The sequence below is a fragment of the Athene cunicularia genome (assembly GCF_003259725.1).
Source record: "Athene cunicularia isolate RWA chromosome 4 unlocalized genomic scaffold, athCun1 chr4_part2, whole genome shotgun sequence".
Lineage (NCBI taxonomy): Eukaryota > Metazoa > Chordata > Aves > Strigiformes > Strigidae > Athene > Athene cunicularia.
In genome coordinates, this window is record NW_020799099.1 from 13,590,216 (window position 1) to 13,613,590 (window position 23,375).

The following is a 23,375-nucleotide window of genomic DNA, read 5'->3' on the forward strand; positions in this document are numbered from 1 at the left end:
TTAATATATACTTCAATCAGGAACAACAGTGCCAAGTGGCATCTAATTCAAGCATTGCTAGGAAAGCAAAATTTACAGTCTCACTCTATCTGTAAAATGCATTGTGCTTTCAAGAAGAACACATAATCCTAACACAACAAAGATAATAACAACTCCATATTCTTTAATTCAATGCTTGTAGCTGGTTTAATAATAGATTTGCAATCCCCTTCTCTTTTTTTGCTGAGACAACTACAGTCTGATTTAGTGAATCTCTTTGATTTGTAATCCCGATCGTTATATTATTAATATGTCCCTGATGCAAAGAGTGGGATAACTTAAAAAAGTGATCAGCTATTTTGCTTGCTATTTATGACCTTGGACAGAGGACGCATTATTTACAGGAAGAGTTTTCTGGAGCATCTGCAAGTAAATCAGCTCTGAAATGCAGCTTAATTGTTTAGGGCAAAGTGCATTTAGTTTCAAATTCCCAGGAACCTCCAGCTTCAGACACAAAGCACGTTTCCACAGATGGATTTTGGCATGTGGAAATGCCACCGTGACTACCATTCAGCTGAACTTTGGTTTAGGGCCAGCTGCCAACAGGAAATGCCAAGCTTTTGCTTACATTTGTTCAAAAGTGGCGAGAAAACTGCAGATACTTGAAAGCAAAAAAAGGGCAAGAGGTGTAGAAACTTCTGCCTCTGGGGACCTATTGGAAAATAAAAAGCCTGCAGAGCCCAGCAAACTCCTGAGTTCTATGGCTGGGACACTACTTTCCAAGCTGCCAAGAGCAGGAGGACATCCCCTTCTCACTGCAGGACTGCTCTCAAGCCCCTGCTTGCTTCAGCCTAGCACTTGAGAGGATATGCACAGACAGATGCCATACAGCATCCTAGGGAGGAATATCCTAATTCTGATGTGTCCAGGGCCTCCCAGGAAGCCTGGGAGCAGCATGGAGACAGCAACGAGGAGCCTGTTTGCAGGAGATGGCAAGGCTACATCCTTAGTGCTGCAGAGCAAGAGGAGTTTTCTCCTTAGCTTTGCTACTGGGCAATACCTGCTCTCCTACATTAGCAGAAAAGACAGGTCCTGGGCTTTGCACAGCTTGCTCGGTGTGAAAAGCAGTGGTGATTCCAGCTGGCACAACTCCTGAAGTTTAAAACGTCTGTTTTTCTAAAAGCAAGTACGGGAAAGAATTAGGAAAGGAAATTTCACCCCCTGGAACTAGGCACCAGAACAACATAACCACTCCAAAGATAGAGGAAGGCGTCTTCCAGAAGCAGGTTAACAACTTCAGAAAGGGATTATCCCACGACCTGGAATGTATTTATCATCCCTGCAGTGTCACAGCAGGAGAGTGACTCCACGAATTGTCTCAAAATCATATCCAAGACAAAGCAGTGTGAGTGACACGTTTCAGTGGCATCTCTGCTTCTTCTAAACAGGAGATTTTTTTTGTTTGTTTGTTTTGCTTTAATCTCAAATTGGCTGTCAGCTTTCTGGGCTTCTGGGCTTTATTTTTCTGTTCTCATGAGTCACCCAACGCACTCACATGGGCTTTAAAATTCAGGGGAACTCTAAGTGGCTAAGAAGTTCTGTAGTTCTGAAGCCAATTCTTTAATGATGGACCAAAACCTGGCGCTGGAGGTTTCTCCATCAACTCCAGATGAAGGACTGGGTTCTTCCCAATTTAGGGGAAGGGTTGAAAAGCTAAAAATGGACCAAGAGCTCAGTTCCTTGTGCCTCCCCCTCCCCATATGTCTAGTGTGGCACTGTGGAGTAGCTCCCAGGAACCTGCAGCTGCCCTGAGGAGAGGTGTGAGTATAAGGTAGGAGTATTAAGGCAGCAGCAGAGGCAGTAATAGAACTCTAGCTAAAGGGGACAAGGGCTTTTATAAACATGCCAAGAGACAAAGAGCCAAAAGGAAGCACATCCTAGAAGCAAAGGACTGAAGGACATAATTAACAAGAATTGCTGACAAATAGTGCAGGCTTTGCAACTGCTTGCTTAGACCAGAGAGAGTAGTGGCAAAAAGGAGACCTTCAAGGGCATGTCCTCTCCAAAGGGGTCCCAAGTGCTTGCCATTGACTGTGAAGACCAAGAGCTGCTAGTTGCCACACAGTTGTGATTCCTTATAGCCACAGAGGGATATATGTCCCCCGACCTGTGATTCACCCCCCAGACTCCTCCTTGCAGAGCTGTCAGGCTACATCCGTAGCTTTCCTACAGCCACATGTGTACCCTCCTGTTTGCATCAATACAAGCACACATCCAGGCTGGGAGAGGCCAAGGCCCACATCCCCCTGCTCTGTCTGAGGAAGGATTTGACTCAAAACCTCCAGCCTTTATGGAAAGACTTGAACTCCTGCCTACAGTGTTTGGAGAAAAGTCTTTTTGGCTACATGTAGTAGCCCCTGGTGTGAATGGCCTGTAGCCATTCACCCCCCACATGGCTGAATGCTTCTCATGCAGGCAGAAGCATTTACCTTCCCATTTTTAAGCCCAACAAGTCACTCAAAGTAGATGACAGGACCTCAGACAGCTGAGCTGGAACTAACTGTCAGTCTCTGTCCTTGAGTGGAGAGCAGTCTGGCAGCACACTTACCTTTTAGGACAGGAAATAACTGTGTTCTTCCATGGATGCCTTATGCCTGGGGACAGAGCTGCTCAGCCTGGCTGGATTTCACCACGCTGCATTCACAGACTGATACCCTACCTCCTCTGGGAAATAAGACCCTCAGCCAATATGTTCAGTATCAGAGCAGTTCCTCTGCAAGTATCTTGTAACTGCTCTTAACACTTACAATACCCTGTAATTTATAGTCTCCTTGCTAGCCCTGAGCTTAAGACAGACCCGTATCATGAAAGCAGCAGTGGGCTGATGGGTACCTTAGAAGCACAGATGTTTACTTTGAACTGAAAACAAAGTCAGCCTTATCAATAGATGCACCTCATATTGCTTTGCATGAAAGTTGTTGCACGGCTTGACTACTGCCACTAGAAAAATGTACTAATACACGTGTAGTATATAAAAAAAGTGCCTTGTGTGCTGCCTGCTACACAAACTTAGTGCTGCAGTACAAACTGATGCTGATACAAGCCAGATTTTCCCCCAATACCACAATCCCTTGTTCACCAACAAGTTCCATCAACTTCTGTTAGAGCTGTCAAAGATGGTATAGCCCAGGCTTTCATCACTTGCCTATGTTTAAGCACATGAGCAGTCAATGGGATCGCTTGATGGTTTGAAGCTGAGTGTCTCCCTCAGCAGGGGGAACATTCTGTATAATTTATGAGCATGTGGGGAACACATTACCATCCTACACATGAAAAATGAAATCCAGACCTGACCAAAACTTGGGGTGTCTGGCCATTCGGCTGGGTTCCTTCTCTTTTCCTTTGCAAGTGTTTTTCCTGAAGTCAAGTTTCCTCTGTGAGCAAAGCCCATTGCGAGCTCTGAGTGTAAACATATGGGCTTTGGGATATTTTACCTGAAATAACATGTTTCACTTATTTTTAAAGGAATGTGAAAACAATCCTGTGAGAATCAAGTCGAATAATCAGGGCCAGTCTATACAGAGATGAAAATCACTGGGAAGTGAACTACATCTGTGAGAGAGCCTTTGCCATTCCTGCCTGTCCAAACAGATCAATCAGCCCACCCTTGTGCTGTTTTACAGTGCTACCGCTCGACAGCTTTGTTCACATGCTGCTTTCGCCTAAATCGCGCTAATCAGCTGGTCAGATAAAAGTTATTACAGAAGTTGGAAAAGTATAAATACACAGCTTCTTCTCTTACCTTCCGCTGAGAAGGAAACCGATAACAACAGCCAGCAGAATGACTCCCACTGTTACAGACACAACAATTATAGGAATCTGGCTCTGGTCGCTGGATGCAGCTACTGCTGAGATGAGAAACAGAAAATGGAGATTAAGGTTAAAATGACAGTCAGAACTCACATGAGTCTTTCTAGTGAGGCTGCCAACAAGGTTTCAAGTCTTACCAGCTTATTTCTTCTTTTACGGTTTGTATTTTCCCCATTTGCTGTCTGTTTCTAGTTTGGAAAGGAAATGGGTGGAAGGAAACCAAACATACATGCAAAACCAAGCCAAAAACCCAACAAAATTGCATCTCATCTATGAATTCAGAAACCAAAGTGTTGCAGAACACAGCCTTTAGTTTGCAAACTCAAGTTTGTCTTCCTGGGTTAGCTGCATTAGAAATCACAGAGATAAAAGATGAAAATCCAACAGGTTCCCATTTGCAGAGAGAACATTTATGGAATGTTATTGCTAAGAGACATAAGCAGGATCTCTTGAGATAAATAGCATTATCTGCACTTTGCAAAGCTATAAACAATTAAAAACTAACTCCTTGTGTGTGACATGGCCAGAAGGTGCCCTCTGTAAAACAGGAATTTGCTATGACACATAGATTGGTTGGTCTTTTTCTCAGCCAAGGGAAGCAGAACTCTCCAAGCCCATGCCTTGTAAAGTGCCCTCTTGCCAAAAGGCAGGAGACAAGTCCTGCGATAAAGATGCCAGCAGAAAGGTCAGGAAAGCTGTTCAAGAACTGGGTTTTGCCACAGGCTAAACAAGAGCAGGTGAGCAAGTTCCTGCAGCCTGTAAAATGGAAATGCTAACACCACTTGTATCTTGTTTATCTGCCTTACACTGCAGGGGAAGGAGCCCATCTCTCCCCGGCAGTTTGCATGTGGGGTTCCCCAAGCAGAAACCAAAGCCTCTACACCCCACCCTCTACACTGCCAGCTTATTTAGCTGCATATATTTAACCATCCCAGAATACAAATCTGGCCTTCTCCCTGCCAAACCAGCTCCCTGGCATACGTGTTGCTGCTCTGCAGGGAAAAAACCTCATTATAGTGCCTTGTGCCAGCCCCGGATGAAGCTTCATCCACCCCGGGGAGCAGCAGGAATCGATTGCACGCAGAAGAAGCCTTTAACTAAATGACTGAAGTAAAAAGGGGTCCTTAGCACAGGATTAACTTTATGAAGGCTATAAAATAACTGAATATAGTCCTATATTAATTGTTAAAAGAAAAGAAAGACGACAAGGTATGGCATTAAACATTGATCTGCAATGGGTTTCAAGTAGCTCTTCATATGGGAGCTCTCTGATGCTCAACGGCGAGTGGTGCAGACCTGCTACAGCAATGTAAATGATTTCAGAAGGATTGGCCGCGATACATTAAATATTTAATGTTAACTGCTCCAAACCTGTGCCATCATCCAGAGATTTTATTAGCCTCACAAATTTATGGAGGCTCCTTAAGATGATGTTTTATTGCTTTCTTGACAAAATAATTAAAAAGTAAAACATTTAAAGGAGAACATTAAGCCGTGACTGGTGGTTTTTTGCACAGCTCGAGGGATGGGGAAATGAGATAAATCCTGCTGTGATCTATAGCAGCTAAAAAGCCTGAATTCATACACCAAGCTGGGACCTTGCTGCCATTTAAAGCCAGGAGGGGGACTTGCATTACCCTTCATCAACTTGGTGACATGTTCCTACTCCCATCCAACTGACAAACTGGATTAGCTCACCAATCCAGCTGAAAACCAGCTTTTGGCAAGGCTAGTTTTATCATGGCTAGACAAGCTCAATGGAATCTGGGAAGGAGGACAGCGGCAAGTGGATACGCAGCAACAGCTTCCACCCAAATAAAAAACTTCCATTGAAAAATGTAGCATTGGCTGCATCACGGTGCTTTGCAGAATTGCACATGCAGGCAGCAGTATGTAAAAAAAACCCCAAAATTTGGAAAAAGAAAATTCCAAAACAAGTTATGGATTCTCCTTTTACTGCATTTCTCAGGGTGTTGTTTTGTATTTCCTCTAAGTGTATTGAAAACAACTTTATGGAAACCTTACAAACTGGAAACAAAACCTGGTGTTTGGTCCAAATGATTTTGGAAGCTGTTTTTAATTCTCACAACAGACAATGAAAGGTTTTCATTTGTGCTTGAATCAAAATAATTTGCTTGGGCTCTAACAAGAGGTTCAGATCTTAACTCTGATGTAGCAGTGAGATTTCAATCTGTGCTTGCTTTCAGATTCTCTAGGACCTGCAGGAAAGCAGTGGGAGTCCGGTCACACTCCTGGCACTAATAGTGAATTTATATAGGGTCCTGGAAAAAAAAATAAATTGCTTTTTAAAAGGTTTTAAACGTCAAACAGAGCTGCGTTTTGCAAGATACTGAGGCTTATGTTGTATTTCAATTCTACCAAGCATTTAAACATCTGGTTAAGTTCCTGCTTCAGCCAGAGCTCAAATTCAACAGAAGAACAGTTCCCAGCTCCCAAACTAGGGACCATGCAATAGGTATTCCTCTGACTACGCTGGCAGCTCCTTAGTATCAGAGAAGTACCTTCTCCTCTGCCTTTAAAACACTAAAAAGACTGAGGTGCAAGTGTGACAAAACAACTCAATGGGTTTAAAGATATTACGATGTGATGTCCTCAAAAAATCCTGATTAACACACTTATATAATGGGCTTTATGGAAGTGCCATTATTTTTGCACCAGGATCATAGGTACCAACGGCACCAGATCAAATGTGCATGTATTTAATGTATTATTTATTAATAGTCTGGAACACTATTACTCAAATGACTCTAAACTAGAAACTTTCCAACTCAAAGAAAAATCCTTTAGTATAATAAAGAATAATTTTTGGCATAACATGATTTTGTTGCTACTTATAGGCCACGATTAATGGCTAATACAATAAGGAATACATTAAATAGACCATTCCTGTTGCATTAATGTTTGCATCGTGATGCAATTTGCACTGTATTAGTTCAATCACTGGCTCCACAGCTACATCTGCACATGTATAATAATTCTTTTAAAAATCTATTATGGCTTCAAAGGTAGCATGCATTGGAAAAACAACTTGGCATCTTCTTCTCAAAGATGATGAATTTGAAATGAAGTAGAGTAGTAGTAATAAAGTACTGATGAATTTAAGTTTCCAAGGAAAGCATCCAGAAAATAGGCTCTTTCCCACAGGAATGAAAGTGTGTTTCCACCACAAAATTTATCTTCCATGCAAACAATATAAAAAATTAATAAATGACAGTTGTACAAACTGAAATAGATAGGACATATTTTCTGAGGGAGAAAATTACCTTTGACACCTCTGCAAAAATCTGGTAATCAGGGAAAAAAGAATTTCCCCACAGCTATGCCTGAACACAGGGGAAAGAGCAGCCTCTGCGTGCCTTGGGAGTTCACCCTGCCACAGAATCTGCTCCAGAATCCAGACCTGAATGATCAGATTCATTAAAAAAAAAATAATTTCAAAACCCACAAATTTGTAACAGGTTAAGCAAAGGTCCTGTGCCTGCAGTGCACATTTTTCCCATTTCTGATCACAAGTCAAATTCCTTTCCTTGAGGCTGTGGCATTGGCAGGCAACAGAAACCATCTTTCAACTTGACAGGAACTTACACGAAAAAGACGCTGGTTCAATTCTTCCCCTTGTAGAGAACCACCATTTCAGGGTTTTTTCACCACATGCGGATATTTAAGAGAGCTCAGCATCCTCTGCAGACAGCCATTAAGAGATGTGGAGGAGCAGGTCTCATCCCTTCTACACCTGCTGAGAGGAGAGCCCTTGTCCTCTCTTGCATCAGCTCTCATAAATACAGTATTTTTCTAAGCAGGGAATGCTATGAATTTCTGGAGCCTGAAGACCTCCTGACTTCACCTCCCACCTCACCATGTGAGTTGAGGAAGCAAGGACAGGTGCGTTAGCCTGCCTAGTGCATGGTCATGACATGCCTGATGTTTTCAAAGTCAAGGGATGAGGCCAGGACAAGGAACAAGCTTTCTGCAAAGTTGTTGATCCCCCGACTTATTTCTGGCAATCGTTCCAGAGACATGGGCTGACAGTAATTAAAAGGACTTACACACTGGACTGGTTTCAAACTCAAATCTTCGGCTGAAGCCACCGTAGCCTGCAGCTGTCCGGGCTCGGATCTGGAAGACGTATGCTGAGCCTGGTTTCAAGCCATCCGCAGTGATCGTCGTCTCTTTGGATTTGATGATGGTGTAGCTTGTCTCCTGGTCCTTTTCCCAACCCCCCCAAAAAAAACCAAAGTTCACACACACAAATAGTGGCTCTCAGAGAAGACAGACTCTTAACAACCCCCACAGCAATGTTACAAAGAATGACTAAAATACGCATTTTTGAGGATCCCTTCCTCACCTCCCCACCCCCCCCAAGGCCCCTTCTTCAGTACAAAATGTGAGATCTGATTTCTCTTTTATAATCAATGACTCTAGGAGGTATGAAACAGAGCAGAGTGACTTTCCACACATAAATGACAATACAGGGACCAAACTGGCATCTGCAGTAGGAGAAGCTTTCCACTGCTGGGGATGTACATGGAGTGGGACAATGGAAAGGATCATCATACAGAGATCAATCCCAAGGCATGGGGAAGAAGAAAAAAGTCCCATCACCTTAGAAAGGATTTTAATTTATACCAAAATGACTTCCCAGTAATGTAATAAGGTCTAAAAGAGAGTAATATATATTGTACATTGTACAACTTTATGCTGTCATTTCTAGAATCACGAATAAGAACTTGAGAAGGGAAGAGTAAACCAAAACTCCAGGAAAATACCTAATTTTGCAATGTTCTTCTGAAGGAATGAACTTGAAGAAAAATTGCTGAAATAAATCTTCATTTACATCAGTTGCTAATGTGAAAGAGTTTCAGTTCTTTGATTAAAATTTCACTCAAATGCTTGGTAATTACTCTTAGAATTATTTACTGTAAAACAATCTAGACAAGAGCTCATAAATTAAGGTCTACAAACTTGGAAACTGCTTTTTATTCACCATATCCTCTCAGATCCAAATTATTATGACGTAAATAGGAGTTCTTAGTAATTCCCCACCAAGATTTCTGCACAGCTCTTAGTATCTGAACTGATTTTTCTTTTTTCTTTTTAATTTAATGGGCAGCTTTCCATAGACAGTAATATGCCTGGATAAGGCCCTGGGAATCTCCAAATGTAGGATTACAGATTTTCTCATTAAAGCCTGTATATATATATATACACAGAGAGAGAGAGAGAGAGAAAGAGAGAGGGGCCTTTTTTTTCTTTTTCTTCTTCTTAAATGAGTGATTTCTCTTAAAGGAATGTGATCTGACAAAAGCAAATTTTTCAAAATATTTAAACTAGATCATTCTCACCCCTTGGAAATGAATGCTGCAAATTTACCCTTATAAAGGGCTGAAAAACAAGAGAATATAAACAAGAAGGATTAAGGACGACATCCCAAATCTAACTCAATGACTGGTTAAAAAGCAATAAGTGAATATTAGGTCACATCTTTGCTTGTATGTCAGCCCAATTAGGTTTTCAATACGCTGTTGACTTCTGCAAACATTTAAACACTTGAGATTTCCTACAGAAAACACTAAGCTTCACTATTAGTCTGAAAGAAATATATTAAGACAGCATAAACTCAGGCTGCTTGTAGCTACCCCCCCATACAGGACTTGCATTTGAGAACAATTTACTGAAGCTATTTGAAACCAGTTCCAGACCACAAATACAACATTTTAAGCCCATCCTTCTCCAATTTGTTTGAAAACAAACTTAAGTAAAATGAACAAATACATGGATTGTTTTTCTGTAATTATTTGTTCATTATCAAGACTCCTAAAGGCTAATCTTCCCAGGCCACTTCACAGTAAGGATTCAATGCGCCACAACAGTTGTTTAAACAAGTTAATATAAGAATCAGTAATGGATTGTTTCTAGTGATAGCATATCATGATTCTTGCTTTGTGCTTTAACCTTTTTGAGAACCTCAGCCCTATTTAAGCCACTCACACATCTTGTACCCTTGCCCAAGCTCCCTCATCTGCAAAAATAATGTTGATTTTATCCTGATGCAGAATATTTCTGAAATTCTTTCCCCTGTTTGCAGGGGCTGCTTGAGTAGGTCCCTCCAATGGTCAGAGAAAGAAGAGAGGAGTAAGGACCAGCCCCGGTCTACGTTGAGTGTTTTCACCTGGGTCATCAACAGAACTAATGGAAGATCTTAAAATAGAAATTCAACTCCCCCCAACAAGTGAATTGTGATTCAATTTCATTATTTTCCTCTTGTTTTCATGTAGAAAGCCTGTCTGTTTCAGAAAAAAAAAGAATACCTTACAATCCCAGCTAAGGCAAGAAACTGCTATTCAGTCAAATCTTGGCAAATCTGATTTTTTTGGGAAATCTAGGGTTTCCAAAGATCTAAGGATACATCACTCAAAATATGTATTTAGACAAAGTGCATTTGTTATAGTTTTCACTGAAACTGCATTAATTTTGCAGGAAGAGAACAAGTCACCATTTGAAATGAAGACTAGGAGAGGCAAGTTTTGTAGAAAGAGAGAGCATTTTCCATTAGACCAAGAGCAAGAGCTGGAAAACCCAGGTAACCTTTTAAGCCACGATGCCCTTCTTCAAGTCAGAGCAGATACAATCTCTCTGCAAAATCCTTCTCCTCTCCTTACACTGTGGATGCAAAAATCAAGTGAGAAACTGAAATGCCAAAGGTGAGGTATAGCCTGATGTTTCTGGGAGGAGACAGACACCTGATCCCCAACTCCTCCCACTTTTAACAAATGAGCAGGGCTCTATCTTAATGTGATAAGGCCAGAGAGGAATCTGACATGCAGATTTAATGTATTTGTTCAAGAGAAGTGGCACACTAATGGAAAACAACACCCTCATTTCAGGTCTTCCTATTCATTTACTGCAAAATCAATCTGACATTGATTTATGCATAAAATCACTCCATTCTCTTCCATGACTCAAATAATTATAACTAAACGAAAAGGACAGTAAAGAGAAGGTACTTGGGATGCTCAACAATCAGTTTGTCACACCTTTTCAAAGTATTTGATTTCGTATTCCAGGATGATGCCGTTGGGTCGATCTGGCTCCTGCCAGGAAAGGGAGATGCTATTTTTAGTTATCTTCCCTTTTTTCACACTACTGACTGGAGAAGGTGCTGCAAGACAGGAGAAAAACAGAACAGACAAAACCCATGGTTAGTAAGTCTGCCCCTGCCAAAGTCAAATTTGTCAGTGCATCCTAAAACGCAATCCTTAGCTACTGCAGATCAGTGGGGTCTGTTTTCATCTTGGTGGTATTTACCCATTTTTAACAGCTGGACTCACAGATTTTCAGCAGCTGAGGATCTGACCAGCGTTACCCACCTGAACAAAGTAACAACATAAGAACCACCATCAACAGTTTACAAATGTCACCCTTGTCTTTTCAAGCACATTTCAAACACATCAACCCCACACCTTGCCTTTCCAATTGTGTCAGGGGGCTATGTTATCGGAATTTCATATTGATTACATATTGCTTTCTTTCAGCTGCTTTGGACGTATGTATTTTTCAGAAGACCTTAGATTATGTGGGCTCCTTAACTATTGTTTGGCTTGTACAGTAGTTAAAGCCTAGGCTTCTTTCAGCCCCCTCCTTCCAGAAGCAAGGAATGGGGTACCCAGGCCTTTACAACCTTTATAATTCAATTGCTCTCCATAAATATCACTGGAGTGTTACAGCTCACATAGTGATGCTAATTCCTTGCAAATGGCAACCATAAAGATTTTAACAGTTCGGAAGTTTGCAGTGTGCTTGGGGAAGAGGTATGAAAGCAGCCATAGCAGCTCTGCTTATTATTTTAAGATGCAGCCCTGAAAGGTTATCTGCCCTTTGCATCACACATGTTCATCAGAAACAGGCTTGATCCTTTGTTTTCAGTTTGATATCTGCAGAGACTTTTCAAGCTGTGGTTGTTACCATCCCCACCAGCTCCCTAGCAAAAGTTGCTATGGGCAATGCAACTCAAACACCCCAGATATTTCATGCCAGAGATTAGGAAACAACACTGAGTGAAAAGAAAAGGGGACAGGAGAAATTCATAGTCTCTAATTTATAGGGCCAAGAGCAGCTTTTCTAGAGGAAAAACCAGCCCATGCCTGACTGAGGGTCTTTGACTCACCCTTCGGACAGGCCAGCCCAGGGGACTGGGGAGACCCACGGCAAAGACCTTTGTGGCCATATGGGGAATTGAATGCAAAGAGAAGTAGCAAATGACCACATTTTGTCTTCTAAAATGTATTCGGAACTATTAAAAAAAAAACAATCAAAATTACTTCTCCTATAGGCAGGACTGGCTAATTTTCACAATACTAAAAAACCCAAACCCATTAAGTAAAATAAAGACAACAAACAAATTAATTTTGCCATGTCTCATCTTTGGCCAAAAAGAGTAAGGGAAGAGCTCCAGACAATTATCCCTGGACTGAAGACTATCAGCAAGCCTTCTCTTTTAAAGCAAGCTCCCACATCTCAGTCTCTTTTCAGATCCAATTTTTCTTATTCGTGTTTACTAATCTGTCCTCCACCTGGCTCTTGGAGGATCCTGAAAGGTGTTGGCTATTTCCATATTGTTTTCTGCTGGAGAGCTGGCATCAAGCTGCACAGACAACACTCACTTTCTAGCTGTGCATCTATCTCACAACTACCCCAAGTACTCCACTGAGCAAGTAAAAACCACCTTAATTTGAATAATGATCATGTTATTTACGTAAGCGCCGCACAGTGATCACCAACAATTTTTCATCTGCAGAAGCCACCTTAACCTTGGCTGATGTCCTCCACAATTTTTTGGACTACGTGAAAGCAAATAACAACATAGACTCAAACTGATAATCCAGTATAGGACTTTCCATTAATTAATCCAGGTGCCTAAATATGTATTGTGCATGCGTGTGCACAGCACGTTGAGTTGTTCATGTGAGATATGTGGTCCGTGAACGTGTGTATGGTCAGATGTGTGAGCCCAGAGAAGACATAGCGAGTAGTGAACTTCATTAAAATAAGATGAACTTCCTTTCTAACACAAAGGGAGCTACGTGGTTTTCAGAGGCATCAGAAAACAAGTCTTCACTGTGGGGTGGTGGTGCCAAATAACAGATGATGATAGAACCATAGTAAAATAGCCAATACTGATCAGTTCTTATCATGAGCCACTTGGATGCTATATATAGGAGATGGAGACACCAAAGTACTCAGAAAAAGGGACCCATGTCCCCCTGGGACTATCCTCCAGTGCCCCCAAATGCCTGCAACAGCTATGTCAGCCTTGCAGAGATGGCAGCAGAGTACTGGCAGGATGGAGAAAGTCAGAACTGATCAATAAGCCTTTTTAAACTCCTATCAGTAAAATCAAACTTGAGAAGTGCAGCAAGGGGAGACACCTCAGCCCTCTCCAGTATCACATGCCTCTCAGGAAGGCAGTTCTAAGTGTCAAGATCGCCTGACCAAATAAGGGACTTTTCATCCACTTTACGAGGTTTCCTGAAGTGTTTATAGGACCAAGGCTCACAGGCACTTTAAAAACAAGAGAACGATGCAAGCACTCCTGAACTCTGCTGCAAAATCTTTCACTGGGGGGTTCAGCTCTCCTTCACGTACATCTGCACAGTACAATACAAAATGCACCACCAGCCATCCAAAAGTGCTGGTCAAACTTCCTACTTGCCGAAAACAGAGCATGCTCTTTATAAAGCAGTGTGTAAAAAGCTTGGCTAGTTAACAGATTTATGGACTTAAATCTCTCACTGTGCACATCTCTAACATGTTCAAATGTGGCTCTGCAGAATGGTTTGCTCTACCGGGAAAAGGAGGGAAGATAAGAAAATGAGTAACACAACTCTCAAAGTAAATTAGAAAAGGAGTAACTGTATCCTTTCTGAATCTCCTTCAAAAGAAGCGTTAAAGTGTAACCATGAGATAAAGTCCAATTAAGTGAATTCAATAAATCCCAGTGGTGCTAGGATGATACGGCAACTACTCTGCATCCTCAATGCACAGAGATTACGATGCTCTGAACTGAAGGAAGGAAGGTATAAGTATTTTAGAGTTTTCTTTGTCAAACAAAATGTAATCCAATCTAGGCAAGCGGACAAAGTCTGCAATCATTCCATCTTAAAAGCCTGCAACTGGATACTGTGCTACATGATCTCAGGAAAATAAAAGGATTACTTGAGACTTGCTTTTCAGAGGTCACTGCTTCTGCAAGGGCAGCATCCCCTTAATAGAACGAAGCCAAGTCATGGAGCACCTCCATTTGGAGTACAACATGTTAAAAAAATAAATGCCGTAAGAGACAAGATACATAAAGTTCTAATCTCCCATGTTTCATATGTAAATAGGCAGAAGTCTTGTTCAGATCCCTGTCTTAACACTACAAACAGTGGATGTACATTGTGAATTGTTCTCATGTTTCTTTACAAGTAATCTGCACATGCATTAATTTCTCAGCAAGACACTCAAAATCAAAGAGGGATATTACATCATTTATGTTTATGTTCACCATTCATGAAAACAGCCATGCATATGATGAAAGCAAACAGAAGATGTAACAAGGTGTGAAATTGCTAATGTACATTTTTGCTTTCCTGAGACTAAAATTAATCAGAAAACAATAAAAGAACAGGAAAATTATTCTACTCTTTGTTGTTGTTGTTGTTCTATTCCTAACATTTCTTAAGAAGGAGACATACCAAATAAATAAATTAAAGTTTCTGCAGAAGATGCATCATTAGTCACATCTGAATAACTACAGGAGATGATTTCATGAGGAATAGACCTTTTAGGACATTCTTCCTCTGCAACATTTGATAATGACATTAGCACTGAATTAGCCATCTGGGCACCAAACCCCGTATTTACAACATACTGTGCTGTGTCCCACTAACATCTAGTATACAATGATGCTTAGTGGAATAAAATGTTAATTACATTTTAAGATAATGTTATCAGGTGAATGACCACTCCACCAAGATAAAACAAATAATCCAGTTTCTACATCTCATGGTCTATCTAATGCTCTCTCCAGCCCAATTACTTTTGCCTCGGTATTTTTCACTCTGGCAGAAACAACAGTTAATGGCTCTCCACCTCACCTTTAGCCCCACAGCCAATAAAGTTTTCTACTTCTGATCCAAAAAAGACCAAGCCAAACCAAACTAAACTAGCTCTCTTTACCCTTGGTGTAAAAACCAAGCCATTGGCTCAGGACCTTCAATCCAGCTTTATCTTCTGCCAGGACAGATCATCACTTGGAGCAACCCAGAGTAGCCCAGGAAGAGAAGCTGGTTTACAGGGGCAGACTGGCACTTCTCTCTCCTTTGCCTCTCCAGGTATCAGGACTTCAGGTCCCTTTCCAAAGACAACTAAGGCATCAAAGAGGAGGATCCTGATGCTACCATTTGTGCCCTGGCTGCCATTATAGACATCTGTGACACAGATGTCTATAGATACAGACATCACCTTTTATAGACATCTATGCCATGGATTTTCATGTGTTTTTCATGCATTTGCAATTTTTTTTACTGTGATTACATTCCTGGATATGCAAATATTTGGGATCTAATACTTAAGACCTTGCAATATACCTTGGGGTTCCTCCCTCCATGTGGTGCCATGTTTCTTTTGCAGTCTGAATTTATGCCAGAATATTTAAAAGTCAAATTCATGCTTGTGATTAAATCAATACCTTCACCTGTCATCGTATAACCAAATAGTTATGCTATCATTAATACACTCATAAAGCCAGATTTAATTGAAGAAAATGAAACCTGTATCAGAAGAGTAACCACAAGACAAGTAATTCTGGTTCCACTTCAAAAGCCTGGTATACTGCAATTTTTCACTCAGTTTCTAATTAATGACATTACTGAATTTTTTTCTCAGGCCTTTGGTGACTTCAGAGTTTAGAGCAAGACCTGCATTATTCACCGAGTCACACTAAAGGCAGTGAAATTGCAGGTGGCTTCAAATAGTAGATTAACTTTAAACAAGATACATACATTAGTCAAAACAGAAACACTATTCTGAGTAGGAAAAAGACCAGATCTTCACTGTATTACCTCTTTGCGCTTCTCTACAGAAACTATATACTTTTAGAAAAGCTCAATACCCAGTGGCTCCCCTAAGAGTACTTTTACTGTGGATATTATGCCTGGGTCAGAACTTAGCATTTAAGTCATAACTTGACTTTTCTGCTGCAATTTTTAATATCCCAGAGTGTACCCCAGTTTGCCTGATAATGGGTTTCAAAACTCTTTGTCTCTTGAGGACAAGTAGTTGCAAACCATGCCTGCCTAGCTAGGCAAACAGGTTAGACCTCAATTTGCAGGTACTTGTAAGTGCTTCTGAAAACTGAGTCCAGGGAATAAAAGGTCCTTGGACTATGTAGCATTAAATGCCATTTCAATTCTATCTGAGATCATACATGGGAATTCAAAAATGAACAGGCCCTAAATAGTGCAAGGGGGTAAATTTTAGCCCCAGAATTAAATCCAAACACCTTACCAAATACGAGCCCAATCCTAAAATATGGTTCTTATGTGGAGATCTTCTTTCAAATGATTTTTCAAGGTATCTCTTGAGTAGATGGGGACTTCATGCTGGTCCTTTTCACACATCAAATATCAAAATGAGAACACAATCTTCACATTTCCTTGGCAACGAATATATAGTGTTTCTTCACATTTTCCACCTCCCAAGATGAACGCCTGAGGTAAATGCCAGGTCTTAGACCAATTTACAGTCTTTGTTACCCAACTCCATTTTGAATACCTCCGAAACCTGAGATGCCTTGATGTGTGCCTTCAAACAAAAGAGGTCACACAAGAGATGGGAACCCAATTCAAATACTCAGTGGCCCAGACAGAAGGCAGGGCCCCATTTTTGTAACATGAGTCCTAAGCAACCAGAGTTATCTCATATGAAAAGGAGTGATGTTTCGTGTGGTTCCCACCCCAGTCCCTAAAAGATTAAGCACAGACTCTCAAGCTCAACAGCACGACATGACTTGAAGCCCAAGCTGGTCACAGAACCAAAGTGCTCCCAGACCTTGCTGCCTCCCAGCTGGACACAGCATCAGGTTCATGCAAGATGAAACCCAAATTGCTGCCTAATTCTCTTGGAGAGCCTGTTCTTACTTTGACAAAGCCTCCCTCAGATAATTTCTCTCTAGACTTCTAAATCTTGGACTTAAGATACCTGCAAAGTACCTTTGCTAAAGGCAAAGAGAGCAGAACGGATGCTGTGTATTTGTGGACACTACTAACCCAATGCTTTTAATTACCAGCAGCCCCACTACAGAGAAGTGTTCATGGCTGGAAGATACAAACCAGGAAAGAAACTTCAATTTATACTCACATTAGAGAGATAACAGAAGTAATCTGCATGCAATTTGCATCAGCCCAGGGATAACAGTTAATATCTTTCTTCTGATCTGTTTAACAGCTCAGGAGATATGCCTGGTTGAGACTGGGACTGCAGTGCACCAGTGTGGTCCTAGGCTTCAAGATTTACTGTGTCCCAATACCCTGTTCTTGCTGTAACTTCACTGTTCTAGCACAACCTGGGGGAAGGAGGGGTGCACACTAAATTCACCTAATTCAAGGCCACCCTTCCTCTGAGCATCTCCTGGAGGAGTCTGCAAGGACAGAAACACCAAGGGAAGCCAAGTATCATCTGTTTCACAGTGACTAGCTAACATTAACTGATCCATCCATAAGGACCTACTGCTTCTTGTCGCAAATCTTTTGATGAACGCTCCATGATATTTAGCTACTCCTATAAAATGGTATTAAAAGAACAAACAGCAAGAGAGCAGTATTACAGTATGTACAAAATCACTGCTCAAACCTCTTTACATTAACTTGTGTTATAGAAATGTATCCATAAAACATATTTTGCTATTAAGACCGATTACTGATTATTGATGCATAAGTTATGAAAATAATAAAATGCGTAGCTTTGAAGCCTTTATATGCAGTCTTTTTCTCTTAATCAAAACATGGTGTAAGAAAGAAGGGCTCAACACATACTTCTCAAAGGGCAGTGGATGCAACCAACATAAGTTTTGCCACTTACAAAATATTTTGCCTTGGCAAAATATTGCTAAGACTCACTGAAGCGCCAGGCAGGTACAGCAGCATCTCACCTCTGTCACTCCTTTCTGTATACCCTGTTGCTGACTGAACAAATGTTTCCAAAAATTACTGCTTTTGCCATGAAAAAAGCAAATAACTTCTAAAAAACTTAGCATAGTGAAGCCGCACCGTGACACTGCTATCGTATGTTGCAGTTGTGACAGGATTATTAGCAGAGCCAAAAGACATCACAGAATCTGGCCACTGAACTATAGAGCATTTGGAGCAAGGCAACTTGGTCATTCCTCATGTGTGCACCACCCCATGTACAACAGATCCAGACTATTTAATGGAATCTATCACAGATCACTGCCATCTCCAAACCACAAATAATCTTGGGCAAGACTCTTAAATGCACATGATCTCAAAAAATAAATTGGATTCTTGCCATTTGCCTTCTGCTTACAGAGTTGTACAGATAAGCTTTCAGCTCCTGGCAATCATGGATGCAAAATAATAAAATAATGGAAGCTGACTTGCAGACATGGGGCCTTAGGAAAACATGACTAGGTATCACAAGAGAAAATTGCAGGTGACAGGAACACACACACATGCCCCCAGTCTTAGAAGTTGTAAATGAGAATAATGGCATTAGCAGTAGTTTTATCTCCAGACAGCATGAGCTAACATGGTCACCATTCAAAATGCCCACTGCTGAGATGTAGAGAAATAAGAAATGTCCTGGCACTTTAGCTGTCGATAAATCCTCTGTACGCTGTTATTTTAATTTCATTTGTGATTTCTGAGAAGACTTATCATAAACAACTGTATAACACTGAGCACACTCATCTCAAGGGATGGGAAGTATTACCTTCAGCTTGCTTACTCAACACACACATTCAATGCCTTATCAGGAACATCGGTGTGTATTTTAAGGACTGTCTGTACAACGAAGGCTACAAAGGGCACCATGCTCTGTAACATCAATCTAGGTAATTTTTTGCCTTTGAAATCTGGACACTTGCAAACACTCACCTGTATTTTGCAGCGACTTCAAAGCCAGAGTCACAGACACTATGGTGCAAAGTCTCCTTCATAAAGCTACATACTGTTTAAAAAGAAGTAAATTTTTTAAACTGGCCCACCAAGATGGGCCATGGACATAAATCACTGTTTGGGAAACTTCTTTCCTATTGCCAGGCCTAGAATACATTCATTTGTACTTACAGCAGCATCAGCCCTGAGTTTGCACAAGCAATTTCTGTTGGGCTATAATTTATTCATCTCCCAGGAAGGGAGAGGGAGACATTAAGGCATCATGGTTTGCCTGGACTCAGGGAAAAGGGTTCTCTGCTGTCCCTAATAGGTGCTGAGGCATACCTGAGATGAAGGGTTGCTGGAGCAGGGAAGTGAGGCATGAAGAAATATCTTCCTATAGGGTGCAGTTCTACAGGGAATCGCAATACCTGGTTTTTTCTAAGGCCTCTGGAAATCAAGATACCAAGTTTTTCTCAAAGCTGTGGAACGATTTGTGGTTAAGACCAGAGCCAGATTCCTTCATGCCACAGAAGAGCTGTAATTTCCCTGTATTCCATTAGTGGTTTAGTTGTGAAGCCTAAGAATAAATACTTTTGACTCACAAGATTCTTATTATAAATTCACTCCTAGCAAGGTGATAAGGACTCCAGCTCTGATTCATCAAAGTGCTTTGGGAAAATGCTTAACTTTAAGCATGAGTGCTACAACTGCTTTCAGCACTTTGCTGGATTGTAGCCACAGGGCTCAGCATTTTGCAGTAGAATCCTCATTATTGAGTGTATTTATCAGGTTAGCTTACAGCACACTTACCAGTGCCTCTCCTATCATTAGTAATCTAGTATCTTATTTTCATTTAAGCAAAAGCTTCCTTTTAAAACCACACACCATTAAGAACAAAACCAAAGAAACCGAATAAAATGCATAAAATGTGCATGTCCTGCTCCCTACCATAAACTCACCTTCTTAATTCCTATATTGGTTTCTTTCTTCCTACAAGACTTGCTGCATCCTTCTTCCAGCTGCTATCAAACTCTAAACCCTATAAATCCATAGACCATTTTTAAACTGTGTGGGAAATTTCCTTCTCTGCCAAGCCTGCCACTTTGCATGATACACCAATCAGTCTTGCTGATGAATTCTAATATTAAAGCCAAATTACTGAACATGCCAGTGAAATCAGAGGCAGCCAAATAACTTCCTTATGTTTCCACTTGAAGAAAAGACACTGAAGAGGTGCAGCAGGTCAGAGGGAAGAATGGGCAAAGTCCTTAACTCCTGTGGTAGCTAGTTTTGGATTTCCTATGGTACTTGGTCCCTCCTACCACCACGGTTCTTCTGTCACATCTTTTTCATAAATGGGAGAAAAGCACAAGGGCACCACCATTGACAGGACCCTGACCTGGCCACAGCTTTGCAGAATCATGGTCCAGACCTTTTCCATAACCAAGTTCCCCAATGAAGTCCAGAAGGCTTGAAATAAAATTCTTTAAAAAACAACAATATATCAAACAGGTTATATTAGAACAAAAACCTAGAATAGTAAAGCTGCAAAGTGACTAGAGCTGAAATGGAAAGGTTTATATACCTGTGGCTATATATACACTTGTGGTCCATAAACCCACTCCCACCCTGTCTTTGGTTTCAAACTGACAGTTGCTTTTCTGGATCAGGGCAAATGCTGCCCAAGCTATCATTGTTTTTAAGAGAAATGGCGACAAACAGGGAAAAAATCTAACAGATCTCATCCTTGCTGCCAAACCAAACATCCTGCCCTGTTTTTCAGGAATTAAGTGCGACCCGAGGTACAGTTTGCCCTAAAATCTCAGGTTCCAAGCATTGAAATGAAGCTAACTAGCAAATTCTGCACAGGTCAAAATGCACTACAGGTGCCTGCGAAAACATCTCTTGATATTACCAAGGGGAATTTGGGTACTTTCAGCTTCTTAAGAGGTAACCTTTGCAGCGTGAAACATGGGAGCCTGCAATGTCCTTTGGAAGGAAGAAGAGCTGCAGCTTCGACCTAGGGCTTCCCAGGAGGCAGAGAAGTGATTTATCAAGTCCTTGGGGAGAAGGGAAAAGCGATCAAGGGAGCTGGTGGCTCTGTACTGTGCCCCATTTCAAATGTTAGGAAAAACACAGTGCATTTTGAGGGAATCCAAGAGGGAATCGGCAAACAAGCACAAGTTGAGAAAGCTACAAACAGAGACTGAAAGAAGCAGAGCTGTTCAGTCCCGGAGAAAAAGAGACTGAAAGAGAACATGAGTCTCCAAATAAGTAAAAGGCTGCTGTCTCTGGAGCAAGACAAGCACAGAATTAAATTTAGGAACAGCTTTCTAAGGACAAAAATAATGAAGCACCAGGAAAAATCACCTAGTGAACCTGTGGCATCTGTGCCTTTGGAGGTTTTAAAGCAGGTTAGATGAGCACATCCTGAGATCCTTCCAGACACACAGCTCTACAAAGGCAGCTGGGCATCATAAGGTGAGCGATAAAAATAAAAAGGATCTTGAAAGGCAGAGATCTGGGAGACATACATTTCATGCCATTTACCAGCCTGCACTTCTGTGCCAAGAGACGTTAAGGAAAAAATCTAAACTGTTGAAAGCAGCTAGTTGCACAAAAGGATGGCACTGGGATAAAAGCATCAGACCAGAGGAAATAATACTTTGCTTTCTGGCTCTGCCAGAGACTTGTAGCATGACCATGGGCAAGTCACTTCATCTTTCCCTGCTGTTATCTGTGCAATGAAGATAATGATAATTCCTTCATCTATTTTGACTTGAGGGGCAGGAACTAACTATTCAGATGCTGCCAGCACAATCTTTGCTTTGGCCTGCAGGCACTGCTGTAAGGCAAATGAAGAAAAGAAGGAATACCTGCAAGCACTACTCCTGGCAGCCAGTTTCTTCTATTTAAATCACAAGCAACTTGGCGACACCACCACGCTGAGCTCAAACATGGAACAAAAACCCTACATGAGTGACAAAAAGGAAAATTATGGGGAAATTTGTGGTAAAGGCTTATTTTCTTAATTTAATAACTCTCTCCAACTTCTGCTTCCAAGAAGAAGTACTAGTTGTGTGCTTAAAGATGAGCTCTGTGTAAAATTGGTTCACTGAAGCGAAACTGCAGCGATCACAACTAAGCAACACAAAGCCCAGGATGAGCATCAGTGTTTTCAATGGGATAAATGTAGCTGCATATGAAAGCATAGCTCTTGACTCTCCCGCCCTGCAGAGGCATTACCTTCCTGCAGGAAGCAAATACAGTTTCTTCTGACACAATATGGCAGACTTTTCCAGTCCAGTTGATTTCCAAAGGTGTTGAAAAGGATTTAGAGACAAACTCAAGAATACGCCAGAACACTTCTGACATGAAAACCCAATTTACAGACTGTACAGGGACCCTCTAGTCCAATTTTTCCCCTCTACTTCTGACAGGGTATGTCCCAAGCACTTGCCTAATCAGCTGGGTCGCCACAGGCTCCGGACGTCGGGGTAATGCTACAGGAAAAAACCCCGAGCATCCAAGGGTGGGACTCTCATCCAGAAACTAAATGATACCAACAGAGATTTCAGATGTTTTAAATTGTAGCTGCACATATCATGCATAAATGGACATGTCTTTAGCTTCTCCTCAGCATCAGAACTGTGATCAAAGAATTTTCGACTGCAACACACAATCTACACTGGTCGGTGGCTGGTCGTCCCTCAACAGCATTTTTCACTGTTTTGTGGGTATGACTAATCAAAAATTAGGTGACACACACACAGAATAGAAGAGTGGGAATTTTCTTTTTTTTTGGCTTGTACTTCCAATAATGCCATTCTCTGAAGCAGTGGGGGAATCCACATTTGAGATCCGTCCACCTCCTGGCTGTGAAACAAAAACAGTGGCTTCACTCTTCCTAGATATGGCTAGGAAGAGGCCTCTAGGAATCAAGCAACCTACTGCTTCAGAGTAAGCATTTGTGAAGCTACATTTTCAAATATATCTTGAGGCTTTGGTGACATCCAGCATTCCCAAGACCTCATTATAGAAAGAAGGAGGCAAGACAAGTCTTACTGCATCCAGATTCCTCTTTTGGTTATGACCATTACAATAGGGCTAAAGATATGGTTTTGGCAAGTTCTCCTTGATCACTCACCACCTCTTAGCTTTTTAACTGCTAGAAAAGAAAAGGGGATTTCAACATGATCAGTCACTGGGGGTTCTTCCTTCAGAGGAGTTTCTTGCCTCTCTTCTCCAACTTGGACCAGGGGATATCTTGGATAGACCTAAGCAAGTGCCCAACTCTCTCACCTTCATCTTTATTCAGTGTGTGGACTAGACCATTAAAAAGTTTAGTAA

The 23,375-nt window shown here is 41.3% G+C and overlaps 1 protein-coding gene across 8 annotated transcripts in view; it reads right to left on the reverse strand.

Annotated features, from left to right (window-relative positions):
- EPHA5 (EPH receptor A5) overlaps window positions 1–23,375 on the reverse strand; it is a 180,446-nt gene that overhangs the window by 40,051 nt on the left and 117,020 nt on the right. For 5 of the 8 annotated variants that reach the window (XM_026847483.1, XM_026847482.1, XM_026847480.1 and 2 more), the window contains 3 exons: window positions 10,905–11,029; window positions 7,917–8,076; window positions 3,782–3,887 (listed from right to left, as the gene is read on the reverse strand). In XM_026847483.1, the coding sequence (XP_026703284.1) occupies window positions 3,782–3,887; window positions 7,917–8,076; window positions 10,905–11,029 (391 nt within the window). The remainder of the gene's footprint in view (window positions 1–3,781; window positions 3,888–7,916; window positions 8,077–10,904; window positions 11,030–23,375) is intronic. The other 3 variants (XM_026847481.1, XM_026847477.1, XM_026847479.1) reach the window with 1 other exon arrangement.